Raw genomic sequence first — 16,436 nt, 5'->3', positions numbered from 1 at the left:
TTTTCTGATATATATATAATAAAAACAACAATAACAAATACAAATAATAAATAAAAATATATATATACAGGCACCGGAAGTGAGCTGTCATTGTAACTCGACATTTAAAGATGGCGAAGTGCCTGGCCGCACGCTTGACCGCCCAGGAGGATCAAATTCGCCTCCTCTCCGGGGAAATCTGCACCCTCAGTGACAGCTTGAGCCGGGGCGTGGAGGCCGTCGTTGGCGTTGCCGCGGGGGTTTCCCCGGTGCTGGAGAGCCTGAGGACCGAGAACGAGAAGCTCAAGTACCGGCTGCTGCACCTCCGGAGGGGTCTGCAGGCGGAGCTGAAGGAGGAGGCGGCGCGGGGCGAGAAAGGACCAGTGAAGTGCGGCACGGCTCCGCAGAAGATCAACAACAACACCGGCGGAGAGCAGCGGACGGGCAGCCGAGCGAATGAAAAGGTAACGAGGACTGCGACGGCTCGTTGTCCCAGATAACATGTGTAATATGATGAGGGGTGAGTCGCCCACTGGGCCTCAGAGAACACCAATGACTAACACCACCACCCGGCTGACAGAAATAGCGCGCGTGCGTGGGTCCGTGTGTGCGTGCGTGCTGAACATGTTTGATTTACATTATAAACTGGCTGCTGATGAGACAGAAAGTGTGCTCATTGTGTGAGGATTGCTCTGCTTCGTGGACAGGTGCAGGTGGCAAACCCAGATACCAAACCAGGGGACAAGAACAAGAAGGAGAAGGAGAGAAAGCAGGAAAAGGGACAAGGAAACGGAGCCGGGAAAAAGGTGTGACCTGCACCACAACCAAAAACAAAGGAATCATTTCAAGGATGTATTTTCATTGTGAAACACAGGGATACACAATGAAATGCCGTTGTAGCCCATTTGTAACGCAACAAACGTGTGACATAAACCGTAAGGAATTCCTGAAGTCGTGGATTTCAAAATGTTTGGCATCATCAGGAATGTAGACCACAACAAAACAATAAACTCTTTTCTCCAGATAATATGGCCAACGTCCTCACATTACCAATTCATCGTTGTCCATCAACTTCGAGCAAACTGCCGTCTTGCTGTTCTCATTTTGGTTTCTCCCCTCCGGTTTCTCCGCTGCAGCAGAGGTCGCTGCCTGGATACGTCGCAGAGCGCCTCGGCCTCTACGAGGAGCTGAAGCGGGAGAGTGATGCGCTGCTGGCGAAGAGAGCCGCGGCCAGCGAGCCCGTCACCGTGGAGCTGCCGGACGGACGCACGGTGACGGGCAAGGCGTGGGTCACCACGCCGTACCAGTTGGCTTGTGACATCAGGTGGGTGGTGCAGACACGCACACACAAACTCAACAACGAGGCATGTCTGAGGCTCTAACCCGTCTTGATCCGTCAGCCAGGGCCTGGCCGACAACGCGGTGATCTCTCGGGTGAGCGGGGAGCTCTGGGACCTGGACAGACCTCTGGAGCGGGACTGCTCTCTTGAGATTTTGCGCTTTGACGACGAGGATGCTCAGGCTGCGAGTACTTTTTTTGGGGAGAGGGGGGTTATAATTGATCAATAGATGATGCAACCGTGTTAGCTTTAATTTGACATCTTCATCTTGTGTCCTGTAGGTGTACTGGCACTCCAGTGCTCACATCCTGGGGGAGGCCATGGAGAACTTCTATGGCGGCTGTTTGTGTTACGGACCCCCCATTGAGAACGGCTTCTACTACGACATGTTCCTGGGTGGACAGAAGTATTTTTCAGACATGTTTTCTCATCTAAAAACGTTGTGCCTTCCGAATATGTCCAATCTTAATCATGAACCTCACTGCTTTTAAAACCAATAGTTCTCTCTTGATTGTTGCGCTTTCCTTGAAAACACAATAAACTGGAAACACTGGATCCAACATGTCAAACGTTACAGAAACATGGCAGCAACAGCGACTATGAGCGCTTGTATTCGCTCATCCGGTGTGTTGTTTCCAGGGGGGTGTCCAGCACGGAGTTCGGGGACCTGGAGACTCTCTGTAAGGCCGTGGTGAAGGAGAAACAGCCCTTTGAGAGGCTGGAAATCAGCAAGCAGACCCTGTTGAAGATGTTCAAGGTGAGCGAGCTGCTTGAAAGAGAAGATTTAAAAAAACCTTCTCTGGCCAGGCCATAAAGTCGTATGGTGGAGTTTCTACAGTCGTTATTGTTTCGAAGTTCCAAAGTCTCTGGACTAACTCGAAATGTTTGCATTTTTACAGTACAACAAGTTCAAGTGTCGCATTCTGAATGAGAAAGTCAGCACCCCCACCACCACAGTCTACAGGTGAGAAATATTCAATATTCATTTTATCATTTTTTTACAATGTAATATTATTTCTAGAGGATGCTTGAGTTCTATTTGGGTCCTTGAAGTGAACAGTTGTGTAATTGTATGAATCCTGGTTAGATGCGGGCCCTTGATCGACCTGTGCAGAGGTCCCCATGTCAGGCACACTGGCAAGATCAAGGCCATGAAGATCTACAAGGTATGTGCAAAGTCCTGTTCTCAGATAACGATGAAATATTATTGAATTTGTATCACTATTTAGAGTAGTTTTAGCTCCCAGACTGGATTTCCCAGTGTATAGCTCCTCTATAGTCTTGTTAACATTTCTTCTCTCCGCCATCAGAACTCCTCCACCTACTGGGAGGGCCGCTCCGATATGGAGACTCTGCAGAGGATCTATGGGATTTCCTTCCCCGACTCCAAGATGCTGAAGGAGTGGGAGCGTTTTCAGGAGGAGGCCAAGAACAGAGACCATCGCAAGATCGGCAAAGTGAGTCACCATCGGTTCAAGCCAAACCCAGCGGGCCGAGGCCCCTGAAAACGGAAACCCAGTACAAAGTGGATTTCTGGTTGGTAATTGTTCATAACTCATCTCGTTTTTGAGGGAGAGTTTCTGCTTGTGTTTTTTTTTTTTATGAATGCGGCAAAACCCCGGAAAACAACCCTGTTGACCCAATCTCCCTCACCGATTTAAATGTATTATTATTTTTGGTACACTTTTGAACATGAAACCCATGTTGTTTTGCTTTATGTCGGCCGTTGCTGCTTCGTACCAGCAGAGGGCGCTGCGTGTCTTCACAATGGCCCCCTTGAGACCTCTGTGAGTCATCGGAGGCCCCAGCTGCTTCCCCAGCATGGGAGACTCAGACGCAGCACCTAATATTACACTCCCCCCCCCCCAGCCGGTCAAATGGGAGGTGACGAAAGTGACATGTTGTTTTAAAGATGGTGCTCTGTGGCATGGTCCCAAGGCCACTCGTTATCATTTGAATAGTGCATCATGAAGTCGCTACATTTTAGACATCCAGTTGTATTACCCAATAGCAGTGAAGTAAGAAAGATAAAATAATCATGTTTATGATCAATGATTGCATAACCATGTTATTCCCCACCAGTTTGGACATGAAAACAAAAACCATGTGTGTGTGGCACATTACTGCTTCAGCAAGATTACTATTAAATCCACTTTTTATGTAAGGCCGACCTACGTTGCCATGGAGACTAGCCCGGTCCTGGTCAGGTTAGTTTTTCACAGAACCAGTGCGTTCCAATGCCGGGAAAACAGATTTGAGTATGTCCCAATACGCAGTATGTCATATGCAGTGTGCCAGAAATACCAGGTGTTACAATCAATCTGTCAGAGGACGTCCTCCGGTCAAATAGTCTGGAATGGACTATTTTCTGAATGGGACATTTTAGTCATAAAAGCCTAATTTGTAGTTTTTCCTTGGAATCAAAGTGAATTTGACAACGTAGAATCATAATTATAGTATTTACTCTGTTGGCTTTGTGCTGTTGATGGCTGATGTGACGAGCTCCTCGCTGGAGCTCCAGAGGACTGACGGACAGAGAGGTGAGGGGAGAGGAGGGTTTATGTTCTGTGTACTTGTATCAATGCTGTTATTAGGTTTAAAAGAATGAATACATTTTACCATCGCAACGGAGGTACATAAATCACATCTGCTAATGTACAATAGTTTTTGGGAAAGGAATACGATGCAGCTAGCAGGGCACACCAAACCCATCTCTCTCTGTCTTTTCCTCCACTCTCGGGTCCATTGAACATTTTCCATTTTGTTCTTCTTTCTCGGGCTCATCGGTCACCAAGTTATAATAAAGAGTCTATTTTCTGCTTCGCAGGATCAGGAGCTGTTCTTCTTCCACGACCTCAGCCCCGGTAGTTGCTTCTTCATGCCACGCGGAGCCCACATCTACAACACACTCACCAAGTTCCTCAGGGTAGGAGCTTGGCCTCTTCCTCACGCTTCAGTCTTCTTGGCAAATCTTCACTGTAACCTAGAATCGACACAATATTTGCATATTGCAATATTTGCATATTGAATCCTAGCATTACTACAGGATACAAAATATTTTGAGGTGAAAACTGATATTTTGGGCTATTTTGTTGTACGTTTTTCCCACACATTTCTGTGAACCCTCACCATGTCAGACTAATGTGCATTTTTCTCATTATTATTAGTATAGACATATATAATGATGTTCTGTCAAGATCACTGAAAACCAATTTATTTGAAAGCAAAATCCAACAAACTGTAGAAGTGTTGAAATTGTGTTTGCAAAAGAGAAATTCCACAGAGACGCTGAAAAAAAAAGAGAAGAACTTTCAGCTACTCTCAAGCTACGCTGTCCTTTTCCAGTGTGCTTGTAGATTGTTGTTAGCTCATTAACATGCAGACCACGAACCTCCTCAACGCTGGCAAAGCATGCGATCACCAAGGAGCCCGGTGACGAGCTGCGGAGTGGAATGGTGACCTGAATATTTCAGTTCAGTCGGTTCAAGCTCTGCTCGGAGGCCGAGAGGAGCTCCTCGGGCAGTCTCGTCTCAATTCACACCTGATCTTCGGAAGTGTGAACCAAAAGATGGAATTAAAAAAATCTAAAATAATTGTGTTCCCGAATAGCCTGTTGGCAGCATGAGCCGTCCTCTCAAAGGTAATGTGTCGATTGGCCTTGGGGGCGGTGAAATTGAATTAGTTTTCCGTCTTTTGGTTAATTAGGTTGAACGACACCTCGAGTGGGCAGAAGTTTCCCTGTTAAGAGCAGACTTGACTGAAGTCTTAGTGTGAGAACATAGGATCTGGTCTCTTGTGACGTCTCCCAAGGAAATGTGTTGACATGTTTTGTCACAGCTCACGCACACACACACCGACACAGCAGACCGAGCCAAGGAGCGCCTCGCATACATTGCACAGAAGCGGTGCAAGATCATTATCACGTCACTTATCGCAGTGTAAAAAACGACATACTGCCAAAAATGTTTTTGAGAACATTTTACTTTGAACATGACGTTCGAGTTTGGTATCTCTCCTTTACTAAATTGTATTTGCATGCGTGGTATTTTTGATATCGTTGATGTGGTTTTGTGTCTTTCGCGTTTGTTTTCTAGGACGAGTACTGGAGGAGAGGCTATCAGGAAGTGGCCTCCCCCAACATCTACAACAGCAAACTGTGGGAGACATCCGGCCACTGGCAACACTACAGCGAGAACATCTTCTCCTTCCCCGTGGAAGACGACGTCTTCGTGCTCAAGCCCATGAACTGCCCCGGACACTGGTAGGCTCGGATCCCTCGCGATATCACCAAAACACCTCTCCCAAAGTGTTGCAAATCGGTATGTAATGCACGTCTCGTGACGTTTCGCTGCCCCTGCTCTCCCTCGCAGTCTGATGTTCGGCCACAGGCCTCGCTCGTGGAGGGAGCTTCCCTTGAGACTGGCAGATTTTGGGGTCCTCCACAGGAACGAGCTGTCTGGGACGCTGAGCGGGCTGACCAGAGTGCGGCGTTTCCAGCAGGACGACGCACACATTTTCTGCACGATGGACCAGGTGACCACATCAGTAGTCTTCGGCTTTTAAAAAAAAAAATTTAGGTCTTTGAACATGGTAAAACCAGTTTTCTGAAAACGATCAACAACTTATTCTGAGTTATCCTTTTTTCGTCTCCAGATCGAGTCAGAGATGAAGGGCTGCCTGGACTTCCTCCGCTGCGTCTACGATGTGTTCGGGTTCTCCTTCCAGCTTCACCTCTCCACTCGTCCGGAGAAGTATCTGGGCGACATCGCTGTCTGGAACCAGGCGGAGAAGGTAAAATAATTTTAAAAAACATCCTGCGTTGTCGTAATAATTTGCTGGTAAATACTCGACAGAAGTGACCTAGTCTTCCAGGTAGGTACGAGACATTGCTCGGGTGACCCGCATATGAAATGCAGGCGTGTCACAATGTTGACTGACTTGGCACAGTGAGAGATTCGCCGCCGTTTTTGATACTGGCGGTCATCGGTGACGTTGTCTCTTATTGGCCATCAATCTGGGAATCGGAATCTTTTTAGAATCGGAAAAAAACCATGGAAAGCTATTTCATTTCCTTTTCATGTCAAAATAATTTGACTTCTAATGACTATTAACCAATCTTTGCTAGTCATTAACTATTAACCCTCCCCTGCAGCCTAAATGTAGAAAATACCTCCAAAATGTTCTGGCAGCTCACGTCCCTCATGAGGACATTGGGTTTTATCTGGCAGTGACATGCTGGACAGTGATAGAAAGGGAATACATAACGTTTCAACTATTGTTGTATTTATTTATTGTAGGCCTGTTTCTCCCTCTCAACCAGCCCTTGAACTCTGAATTGTTGAAAGGACTGTTGTTGTTGATCTCGGAGGTGTCTGTTTTTAATTTTCGCTTGATCGGAACAGCCAACAAAAGATTTGTGTGACCGAGTGGGCGTTTAGCGGGAGGAGAAAAGAACGAGGCTCCAGCAGCAGTCGTAGTTTCACATCTGTGAGTCACTGAAGAGCCTCTCGTTTCTGTAGGTGTGAGTCGGGAGTTGACTAAGTGCATCACGTGTAATGCAAATGTGGAACTGCGTTCGGCGGAGCGCATAATGAACTCGTCGTGGCGTTAACTGTGCATCATGTTTGACAGCAACTGGAGAACAGCCTGAACGAGTTTGGGGATCCATGGAAACTCAATCCTGGAGACGGGGCTTTTTACGGACCCAAGGTCAGAACATAATAATTATAATAACAATAACAATAAAAAGTTCCATGAGGTCCTTAATTCCTGTGTTACTTTCTGTGCCGTCGTAGATCGACATCAAGATCAAAGATGCAATCGGGCGCTACCACCAGTGCGCCACCATTCAGCTGGACTTCCAGTTGCCCGTCCGCTTCGACCTGACCTTTATGGGGTGAGTCAGCTCATGAAAACAATGACACACTGCTGAGTCCGTGGGCTCTGCTGCACCAAGGGCTTTACATGTTAATCCCCTCCTGAGTCAGACATCTCGGCTTGCCCACGCTGGGTTCTACAGTCATTTATTCATATATTTAACAATAGAGGAGTTGCATATGAATTTGCACCTGTATGTGTAGAGCCAGCATAGCACATCCTGTACAGCATTTACAAACAGGATTACAAATGGAAGGGAGGAGGGTAGTAGATCAGTGGAAGGATGGATAGATATACACTACCATTCAAAAGTTTGGGGTCACTTAGAAATGTCTTTAATTTTCAAAGAAAAGCACAGTTTTTTTCAATAAAGATAACATTAATCAAAAATACACACGATACATTGTAAATGTGGTAAATGACTTTTCTAGGTGGAAACGTCTGGTTTCTAATGAAATATCTCCATAGGTGTATAGAGGCCCATTTCCATCAACGATCACTCCAGTGTTCTAATGGTACATTGTGTTTGCTAATCGCCTTAGAAGACTAATATCTGATTAGAAAACCCTTGTGCAATTATGTTAGCACAGCTGAAAACAGTTATGCTGGTGATATAAGCTATACAACTGGCCTTCCTTTGAGCTTGAAGTTTGAAGAACAAAATTAATACTTCAAATATTAATCATTATTTCTAACCTTGTCAATGTCTTGACTATATTTTCTATTCAATTTTCAATTCATTTGATAAATAAAAGTGAGTTTTCATGGAAGACACAAAATTGTCTGGATAACCCCAAACTTTTGAACGGTAGTGTAGATATTGATACTTAAATTGCAGACAGTCAGACTTGGAGCCGGATGCAAATAGGAATTAATTTGAATTAAAGACAAATGATACAGCAATAAACATGAAAGACCAAGAACACGTCTGGTTTGCGCTAATCACATCATGCACTCCCTTTGATTCAATGTCTTCCAGGAAGGACGGGGATGACAAAGCGCGACCGGTCATCATCCACCGCGCCATCTTGGGCTCCGTGGAGAGGATGATCGCCATTCTCACGGAGAACTACGCAGGGAAATGGTGACGTGCTCCCTGTTTGCTCTTAAATTTGAAAGCTTCAATTTACAAAAAACATTGTATTGGATAAAAATTGGCCACTGCCTCCGATCCGTCCCCTCTCCTTTCAGCATCCCCATTGCGGAAAGATTTTCCACTGGTAGTTCCTTTTCTGTGAGAGTGAAATGTAGGCGGTGAAGCTCTTGACACCAGTATATCGCTGTGAAGATGGTTTCATTAAGAGTCTATCCGGTCCTCCCTACAGGCCTCTATGGCTCTCTCCCCGCCAGGTGATGTTGGTGCCCGTCAACCCGGCCTGTGAGGATTACGCCAAGAGGGTACGTCTTCCGCCTCCACGCCCTGACCACATTTAAGTGCAATCACATGTTTGCAGACACTGATTATTATAATAAAAAAATTTTTGCCCACTTCTTCAGGTGTGCAAGCAGTTTACGGAAGCTGGTTTCATGGCAGACGCTGACCTTGACTCCAGCTGTCTTCTCAACAAGAAAATCCGTAACGCTCAGTTGGCCCAATATAACTTCATTCTTGGTGAGAATATTTGCTGGTCGAGGAACATCTGGGAGCACCGGCAGAACACTGATTCAAGAGCATTTTTTATTATTATTTGTAGTTACTTGGAGACGCCACCATGTAGAGAAAGGAAGCATACCTGGTGGGCCGTAAATTTTAAAAGTTCCACGATGTACCAAAGGTCGAGGGAGGTCAAACGGCTTCATTGAAAATGTGAATGCCGGAAGTCCATTATACACCGCTGTGTGAACATGTTCGAAGAAGCAACAAAGTGATGAACACTAAAAGCAGATTTGATAAAATTGGTAATTCTAAAATTGTTCAGTGCAGACTTTTAAAATCCATCCGCAACAACGGTAGATTTTTTTTGTCTGGTTTCCGAGACTCCAAACACAAATGTAATGTTAACAAAATAAGATACATGATTTGTATGAAATGAGCTAAAACCCTGCTATGGCCTTTCTTTCCTGTGGAGTTATCAGTATTCTCAGTTAGAATAACAACGAGTCAAAATAAAAGCTTCTTAATTGGCTGGCTATAAAGCAGATGGACCCCAGTGCGATAAACACGCAGTTGTTGCATTCAGAGGGCCCGCAGCGGGAACTGAGTGGTCGGTGTCTTCCCGTGTCTCCGCAGTGGTCGGGGAGAAGGAGAGGACGACGGGCGGCGTCAACGTGCGCACGCGGGACAACAAAGTCCACGGAGAGCTGTCTGCGGCCGAGGTGCTGGCTCGGCTGACCCTGCTCAAACAATGCCGCTGTCCCAACGCAGAGGAAGAGTTCTGATCGGCACCGAAGAGGAAGGGGACTGTCTCAAGATCACAGACGAGATGGCGGCATGAAAGAGCCGGAGCAGTGGAAGTGGAGAGCGGACATCACAGACGGAGAAACGGATGAGCTGAAAGGGATCATGTGTGTAGGGTTTTTTAAAAAGGAGACAGTTTGTTTCCGTGATGTGGGTATTAAATGAAGTCTGAAGGGTAGTTTCTTGATACACGTTAAGGAATTCTTGTGATCATTATGAAGGTAGCCTAATGTGAATTTGGCCCAGATTGTTTTCTCCCAAAGGTGAACCTCAGAAATAAAATGAATCGAAACACGCAACCGAGTTTAATTGGTGTACTCATTTGAAAGAAGTAACGTGAAACTGAACATGTGTTTTATTTTATTTTTTAGCCAGTATTTTTCTGGGAAGTGCATTGGTTGTCAACATGGGCAATAAAAACGTCAATGAGCTTCTCCAGCATTATGACGAGATCAAATCAGAAGCACCACGTTAGTGCTTTGAGAGGACAGTAGTTTAGTATCGTCTACAGACACCAGACCTTACGAACCCAAATTAAAGGTGACATCGCTGTGGGGAAAATGTTAATAAAAGGGTAGAAGTTTCATAATGAATGGATCGCAGGGGTTTGTGGGTGGAGGGAAGTGTTGCTGCAAGTTGCGCTGCGTTCATGTACGTGGGGAAAAATGGCATAAAAACGGCTCTTTTTCACCCACCATAGATCTTTCCGGGCAGTCTTTTCACACTACTTTGAAACGAGACATAACTTATTTACACATTTTGTCACATTAACTTTGATGCCACAAACTGTGATTGTGCTTCGGTGAACGATATTAACCAGAGTTAATGAGTGTGTGTGTGTGTGTGTGTGGGGGGGGGGGGGTAAATTACATGTGTCACAACAAAGCAGTTATTCTCAATATTGAGGTTGACGTTTATTTTTTTGCGGAATGGTCTACACTCAAACCCGTTGCTTGTATATAAGAGCACTTCAAAATCCAACTTTGCATCGAGGCTATAATAATGGCTGAGTGTAAGTAATGTAATTAGTGTATGAGCAATTGGTGTCCACACACCGCCTCAGTCTGGCAAAGGAACGCAGAGGTTCGCAATTCCTACATGGCCCTGAATGCAGCCTCCGTTAGCTCCGCTGCAACAATGGCCACCATCTGTCAGAAATGGAGACCCGACCGGGGTCGGTGCTTCAAAACCTACGGACTTGTTCTCGTTCTGTTCATGGACCTGGTCTTCCAATGTGTTAACGGTGGGGTTTACCGGGGCGACAAGGCGGGCTTACATGTGTACGAACGTTAGCTTCCTCCCACCGAGTTAGCTGGTTAACGTTAGCCAGCGAGCTAACGCTAGTGGACATAGCCAGCTAGCAAACACAGAATGCAACGAGTTGCGTATCGTTAATTTAACATGTATTCGGCTGATACGACATACTCTTTAATTCACTGTGTATGTTGTAATGCACCATTAAAGAGAGCTAGCAGTTGATTGCGTCTGCAAATGTGCAAGAGCTGTGAGCGTCCACTGCCTCGGTACAGTGACTGAAGCAGGAACGTCAGCTAGCTTGATTTCGATGTGAAACAACAGCTAATGCTGGATTTGTTACAACACATTTAGCGTTACTAGACTTCTCATCTACATATTTACGATGCGTTATTGGCGTGTCTGACTGCTGACACGCCGAGCAAATAAGGTACATGATAATTTCTTAACATTTCCCACAACAGGCACAACGTAAACAATAGTGTAGCAAACGCTGTCTGTCAGCACCACGTGACGGCAAAAGAGGGAGTCGAACTCGTGTCCTCTCTCCCGTGTGGTTGCTTCTCAGGGTACGTGAGCTCCCCTCAGGTTGGCCAGGAGCCGCCCTACTCCAGAGACGCCCAGCATGGCCCCGTCATCAGCAGCCCAGTGGCCCCTGCTGCAGCCTCAGGTAAACGCTTCAGATGTTACTTCTACATGAATCCAGTGGTTCTCAAACGTGTTCTGTCACGGCCCACTTCGGAGGAAGGAACATGTTCATGTGCCAACAAAACTGAAACAAAATGGCACATGCTGAAATAATAGAGCAATGAAAATTGATGTCACTTTCAAGCCAGATTTCTCCATCAAACAACAAAAAGTGCAATCACTTTGTTAGAAAAATGCAAATTAATTTATATCTGGGCATATATATCTTATTTAGCTCAAGATGATAACTATAAAGTGCAACCTGTGAACAACGAAACAAGTTAAAATATTTGGCAATAAACTGTTTTACTGAGTTTTACACTGCATTTCTTTTCAAAACAACAATAACGTGCAACCTATGCAAAAAACAATTCGTGCAAATATCTGGGAGCCATCAAGTTTTATTGATATTAGTGGCTTCAATGAGCTTTCCTCTAAAAAAAAATGTTAAACGGTGTTGCAGGCTTGATATGGCCAATCTCAATTCATGCTCAATGTTGAGCTCTTGTTTTCAGCAGAAAAGCCGATCTCACAGAGGTAGGATGTGGCGAGTCGTCAATTATCTTGGTCTTAGCGCAAGCGTAACCTGTTAACGCCGTAATGTAAACATTAACACAAAAGTACAGGCATTTTGGCATGTATTTATTTATGTCTTTTTACTTTTGTAATATGTAAATTTCTCAATAAAGGTCGAAAAAATACAACAATTCTGCATTTACACTTGTGCCCCACTTGTAAAACCTCCGCGCCCCAATATATGTTTGTATTTTAGGCTTCAATTTAAATATTTATTTTCTTTCTTACCCTATATCGAAGGGAATATTGCTCTGATGTTGTCCAAACTTGGAAGAGTTAATCAACAGAGTGAGAAACATTTTCTTTTCAAGCTTGTTGGCCTCCAGGCAGCCTCAATGGAGCAATCAGGAGTGAATGGCCCTCTTCAAGGACTCTTTGTTGATGTTTATATCATTTTTTTTAGAGTTGGTCATTTACCTCCCGCAGCCTTATTTTCTCAGTTTGGCAAAATATTCAGTGGGACGCACTTACAAGTGCACTGCCACACTGGTCCCAGATGTAAAGTCATGAAATTAACTTGAGCCAAAGCTGTGTTGCATTATGTTGATTATTTTTATTAGAAATGGAAGAAGAAGAAAAAACAGCTGTAACTGAATGTTTTCTGTTTCTCAGTGTCTCCTGCCGATGAAGAGAGCGACACTTCCACGTGTCCGAGTGGGGGTTTGTGTCGTCGCCTGCCAGCTTATTGCATGCACTGCAATTACCAACACAACTGCACCTACAGGAAACCGGCTTCCTTCACCTGTAAAACCAAAAAAGGAGTGCACTGCATAGTGAGTGTGTTTGGTTATCTTATTAAGCTGCATTTATGAGAAAAAAAAGGAGAGAAAAAAGATTGACAATCAGAGCTCTACATCTTTTACTAAGCTCATTTATTATTATTTTTGCTTTAGAAAGGTCTGACCAATAGGGAGTCAGGTTTAACGATATGGTCAACAAAGACATAATCTCGGTTGTGTATGTGGAGCACTTGGACTGTTTCATCACCTCTCTTTATGCCCAAGTCAAGGTAAAAATAAATGCTAGCTAATGTAATAAACTGAACCAAAACGGTTTGAACTCGGACGGACATCGTACACAAGGGGTTAATGTTTGCTTCCAGAATCTTGCAGGAATATCATATTACAATCTGTTCTGAGCGTGGGGCTCTCTCTCTCTCTGTACCCGACAATCTGCATTGTCTTTCTGTATAACCATCATAAATCATTTTTAAGTAGCGTGTAGTTCAGTAGCTATATAACCATGAAACCCGGATATTTCCTCTAACAATAATCCTGACATCAGTCTCACATCCTGACATCACTCTTGACAAATAGTTGTGTGGTGAGATAATTGGTGATTTTTAAGAAACTGCTGTTGTGGTTAACCTGGGAATATGTGTTTTTAATTTTAAGGGGGAGTCGGGACAGCAGCACACCAACTTCTCTCTCTCCGTAAACTGTCAGTTCTGCTGGCAGCTGGACCCGTCCGAGTACCGCTGCTCGAACTCCACCAACTGCATGACGGTGTCCTGCCCACGCACGCGCTACAACGCCACCTGTGACGCGTTGGACCATGTGCATTGTTTAGGTATGACGAAGGCGCCGCGGTGCGACCTGTTTGGTTGCTTTACCTTGAGCAGGGTGACGTGTTTGCGGTTCGGAGAAGGGAGAGGTCTACAGACCCAGTTAAGATTTATCATTTGTATTTCAATTTCTTACCGCGTATCGCCAGGAATTTTCGAAGAAAACCTCGTTTAAAATGTTTGACTGACATTTTGATAAGGTTTTGCCATTCTTAACACCGCCCCTATTGACTTCAAAGATTAATATTCTTTATAAATTCAAAGTAAGGCTTTCTGTGAGGAGATAATTACTGTGATCTAAAAATAATCCTGTTGATTAATTATGGATCTTGAGCTCATCATGTGTGCAATGGAACAGTCTAGAAACCCACAATATGTCCTACAATAATGGGATATTAGAGCCTTTTTGAATGTTTTCCTCAGTTATCGTAACTTTCTTTGAGGTAAATGTTTTTCAGTCATGCTAAAATAGTTTTTACAGATGTGTCATTTTTCTGCGTTTGTCGGGGAAACGTTCTGAACGTCCGTGTCCACTAAATCTGGTTTTCCTCTGCAGGCAAAAGACGTTTTCAGAAACGTTTTTTTTGTAACTGGACTGGTGGATACAAGTGGTCGACGACATTAGCACTCAGGTAAACCTGCCACTGGCGTCGACGCAAGAATGATTCTGACCAGCTTAGATGCTGGAAATATGAACAACAATCGCTGTGGCTCATGATGTGTGCGCTCTAACGTTATCTTTGTCTTTCCCGCAGCATTACGCTCGGGGGTTTCGGGGCCGACCGGTTTTATCTGGGCCAGTGGAGAGAGGGTCTGGGCAAGCTGTTCAGCTTTGGGGGCCTGGGCATTTGGACTCTAATAGATGTTCTTCTGATAGGGGTCGGTTATGTGGGACCCGCCGACGGCTCTCTGTACATCTGAAGCGGAACCCCTGGAGTCGGGGCTGCGTGTCCGCCCCCTTCCTCCCTCCCCTTTTCACACCGCTCCGCCCCTCAAAGATCGAAGATCCGAGATACTGTGAGCTTGGCACGCTTCGCCCGCCCAAGCTCGCTGCGCAACACGTCCTCATCCCATCTGCTCACTGGCAGGAAGTGTTGTCCCTCATTCCACCGACCACGAAGCTACCCACTCGGCCCATCAGATCGATTCCAATCACGGATCTGCGCACGAGGACGAGGAGTCTGCGTCATGCTGATGTATCGGTGGGTTCGCTTTCAGACATCCTGCCACCTTGCCGCCGTCTGTCACTTCTCCCTCATTGCAAGGTCAATGTATCGATGGGGTGGGGGTCCAAATGGTAACCATGGTAACATCAGACGAAATAGACTCGCTTAAAAAGGTAGTATACATATGCCTTGAAAGAAAGCATGAATTTGTCCAGGTATATTTGTTTACAGCAGACGGTTGGTCTTGTGTTTGAATTCAACAGTTATTTTAAATTTGTTTTTGTTTTATTTAATTGAACATTGAATTGGGCCACAACTGTAAGAACATCTTCTTAAGGGATTGATACATTCTACTGTTGCTCTTCATTTGCTCAAATTGAAGTTTCTAATTGAACTTCATATGTAGTTAAACAAACCAACATCAGAGTTACTGTATATTAAATTGTAACTGTTGGGGAACCAGAAAGAAGTGCGGGGGCAAGAACTCTCATTTCTGTCTTTTTTTTTGGAAACTCGGAGAAAATAATCTCTGTACATATTGAAACCTTTGAAATGTCTTGCACTAGAAAACTGCAGTCACTTGTGGTTCCCCTGTTTATATATATATATATATATTGTTGGCCCTCAGCTGGTATTTCATTCTTCAGGTTTTAAGAACTCTGTGTACTAACACTAAGTTTATTTGCCAGAGGTCGTGAGATCCTCTCATTTCATGTAAATATGTTTTTTCTGTTTTCAGTGTCTGGTCAACTGGCTTTTGTTTTTTAAGTTATGTTAATAAAACTATGAAATAAGACACATGCTCGCAGTACTAACGGGTTGTCAGTGATTCCTGTTAGTTAGCCGCCGGTTTACGGCGGTGGTTACCGGGGCAATGAGAAGCTGGAAGCCGTTCTGTTCATTCGCGATAGGCGAGCGGCGGCGTTTCCCATCCTGGACAAAGTGGCGCTCAATTCTTTGATGCAAGGTCAGAGGTCGTTTCACTTTTGTGCAACGGGGCGGCTGTTCCGAGTGGACACGAGCTCGGGACGCCTTCTGCGTCGATGCTGTTGGAATTCAGAGCTCTAATATTAGCCCTGGGTCGCCTTCACAGAGGCCTGTTCTTTTTGTCACATGAAACACGACGAGGGACAGAAGCCTGTGTCGCCCACGGGCAAACACAAGGGGAGGAGGGGTAGCCTAATGTGGCTGGGAGGCGGACAGTTAAGCATAATCCACTTGTGGTTTTACAACCGCACTTTTATATTCAACCATCCATGTAGAACCCTCTGTGCACAGACTGTGAGGTTGAATAAAAGAGGGGGGGGGGGGGGGGGCGGTTGGACATCATTTCCTTTCTAGTAGTTGCTTGGTTTTCTGAGTCAACTTTTCCAATAGGATGTTATAAATTTACTCCACTTTAATGCTAGTTCCTCAAATGCATCACCGCCCACTCAGCCCTCCCACTGACTGATGTAAGCGCATGTCACACATTCTCCCGAGGGGGAGATGCAACAACGCTCATCGACATTCTGCAAGAGTACCGCCCCCGTTTGGAAACGTGGACATCATCCTCCCTGCACGATCCCCGTTTGACTCCGAGTCAGCTTCAAACC

The 16,436-nt window shown here is 45.1% G+C and overlaps 2 protein-coding genes and 1 pseudogene across 6 annotated transcripts; all 3 read left to right on the top strand.

Annotated features, from left to right (window-relative positions):
- The window catches only part of LOC130192427 (serine/threonine-protein phosphatase with EF-hands 1-like), a 991,358-nt pseudogene that overhangs the window by 69,429 nt on the left and 905,493 nt on the right, over positions 1–16,436 (top strand).
- On the top strand, positions 78–9,893 carry tars3 (threonyl-tRNA synthetase 3). Of its 5 annotated transcripts, none has more exons than XM_056412404.1 (19): positions 78–443; positions 693–785; positions 1,116–1,303; positions 1,380–1,503; positions 1,601–1,725; positions 1,959–2,076; positions 2,219–2,283; positions 2,407–2,485; positions 2,630–2,776; positions 4,147–4,245; positions 5,414–5,580; positions 5,690–5,852; positions 5,973–6,110; positions 6,951–7,028; positions 7,115–7,215; positions 8,176–8,280; positions 8,522–8,594; positions 8,694–8,808; positions 9,427–9,893. In XM_056412404.1, exons 1-19 carry the CDS (start codon positions 111–113, stop codon positions 9,573–9,575), a joined length of 2,460 nt encoding a protein of 819 aa, XP_056268379.1. In that variant the 5' UTR covers positions 78–110; the 3' UTR covers positions 9,576–9,893. The 5 variants fall into 5 exon arrangements, with proteins under 5 accessions (XP_056268379.1, XP_056268378.1, XP_056268377.1 ...); XM_056412403.1 differs by having other exon boundaries at positions 687–785; positions 1,119–1,303; XM_056412402.1 differs by having other exon boundaries at positions 687–785.
- tm2d3 (TM2 domain containing 3) lies at positions 10,698–15,642 on the top strand. Its single transcript, XM_056412441.1, has 6 exons — positions 10,698–10,837; positions 11,417–11,518; positions 12,724–12,884; positions 13,506–13,680; positions 14,232–14,307; positions 14,431–15,642. The coding sequence occupies exons 1-6, from the start codon at positions 10,732–10,734 to the stop codon at positions 14,594–14,596; spliced, it is 786 nt and encodes a 261-aa protein (XP_056268416.1). The 5' UTR covers positions 10,698–10,731; the 3' UTR covers positions 14,597–15,642.

The sequence above is a fragment of the Pseudoliparis swirei genome, chromosome 4 (assembly GCF_029220125.1).
Source record: "Pseudoliparis swirei isolate HS2019 ecotype Mariana Trench chromosome 4, NWPU_hadal_v1, whole genome shotgun sequence".
NCBI lineage: Eukaryota > Metazoa > Chordata > Actinopteri > Perciformes > Liparidae > Pseudoliparis > Pseudoliparis swirei.
This window is presented reverse-complemented; position numbering and strand designations above follow the sequence as displayed.

Coding starts and splice junctions, on each gene's coding strand:
- tm2d3 (XM_056412441.1), top strand. CDS start 10,732: ATGGCCACCATCTGTCAGAAATGGAGACCCGACCGGGGTCGGTGCTTC. Junction 10,838..11,416: donor GGTCTTCCAATGTGTTAACG/GTGGGGTTTACC, acceptor GTTGCTTCTCAG/GGTACGTGAGCTCCCCTCAG. Junction 13,681..14,231: donor GGACCATGTGCATTGTTTAG/GTATGACGAAGG, acceptor TTTCCTCTGCAG/GCAAAAGACGTTTTCAGAAA.
- tars3 (XM_056412402.1), top strand. CDS start 111: ATGGCGAAGTGCCTGGCCGCACGCTTGACCGCCCAGGAGGATCAAATT. Junction 1,304..1,379: donor CAGTTGGCTTGTGACATCAG/GTGGGTGGTGCA, acceptor TTGATCCGTCAG/CCAGGGCCTGGCCGACAACG. Junction 2,777..4,146: donor ACCATCGCAAGATCGGCAAA/GTGAGTCACCAT, acceptor TCTGCTTCGCAG/GATCAGGAGCTGTTCTTCTT.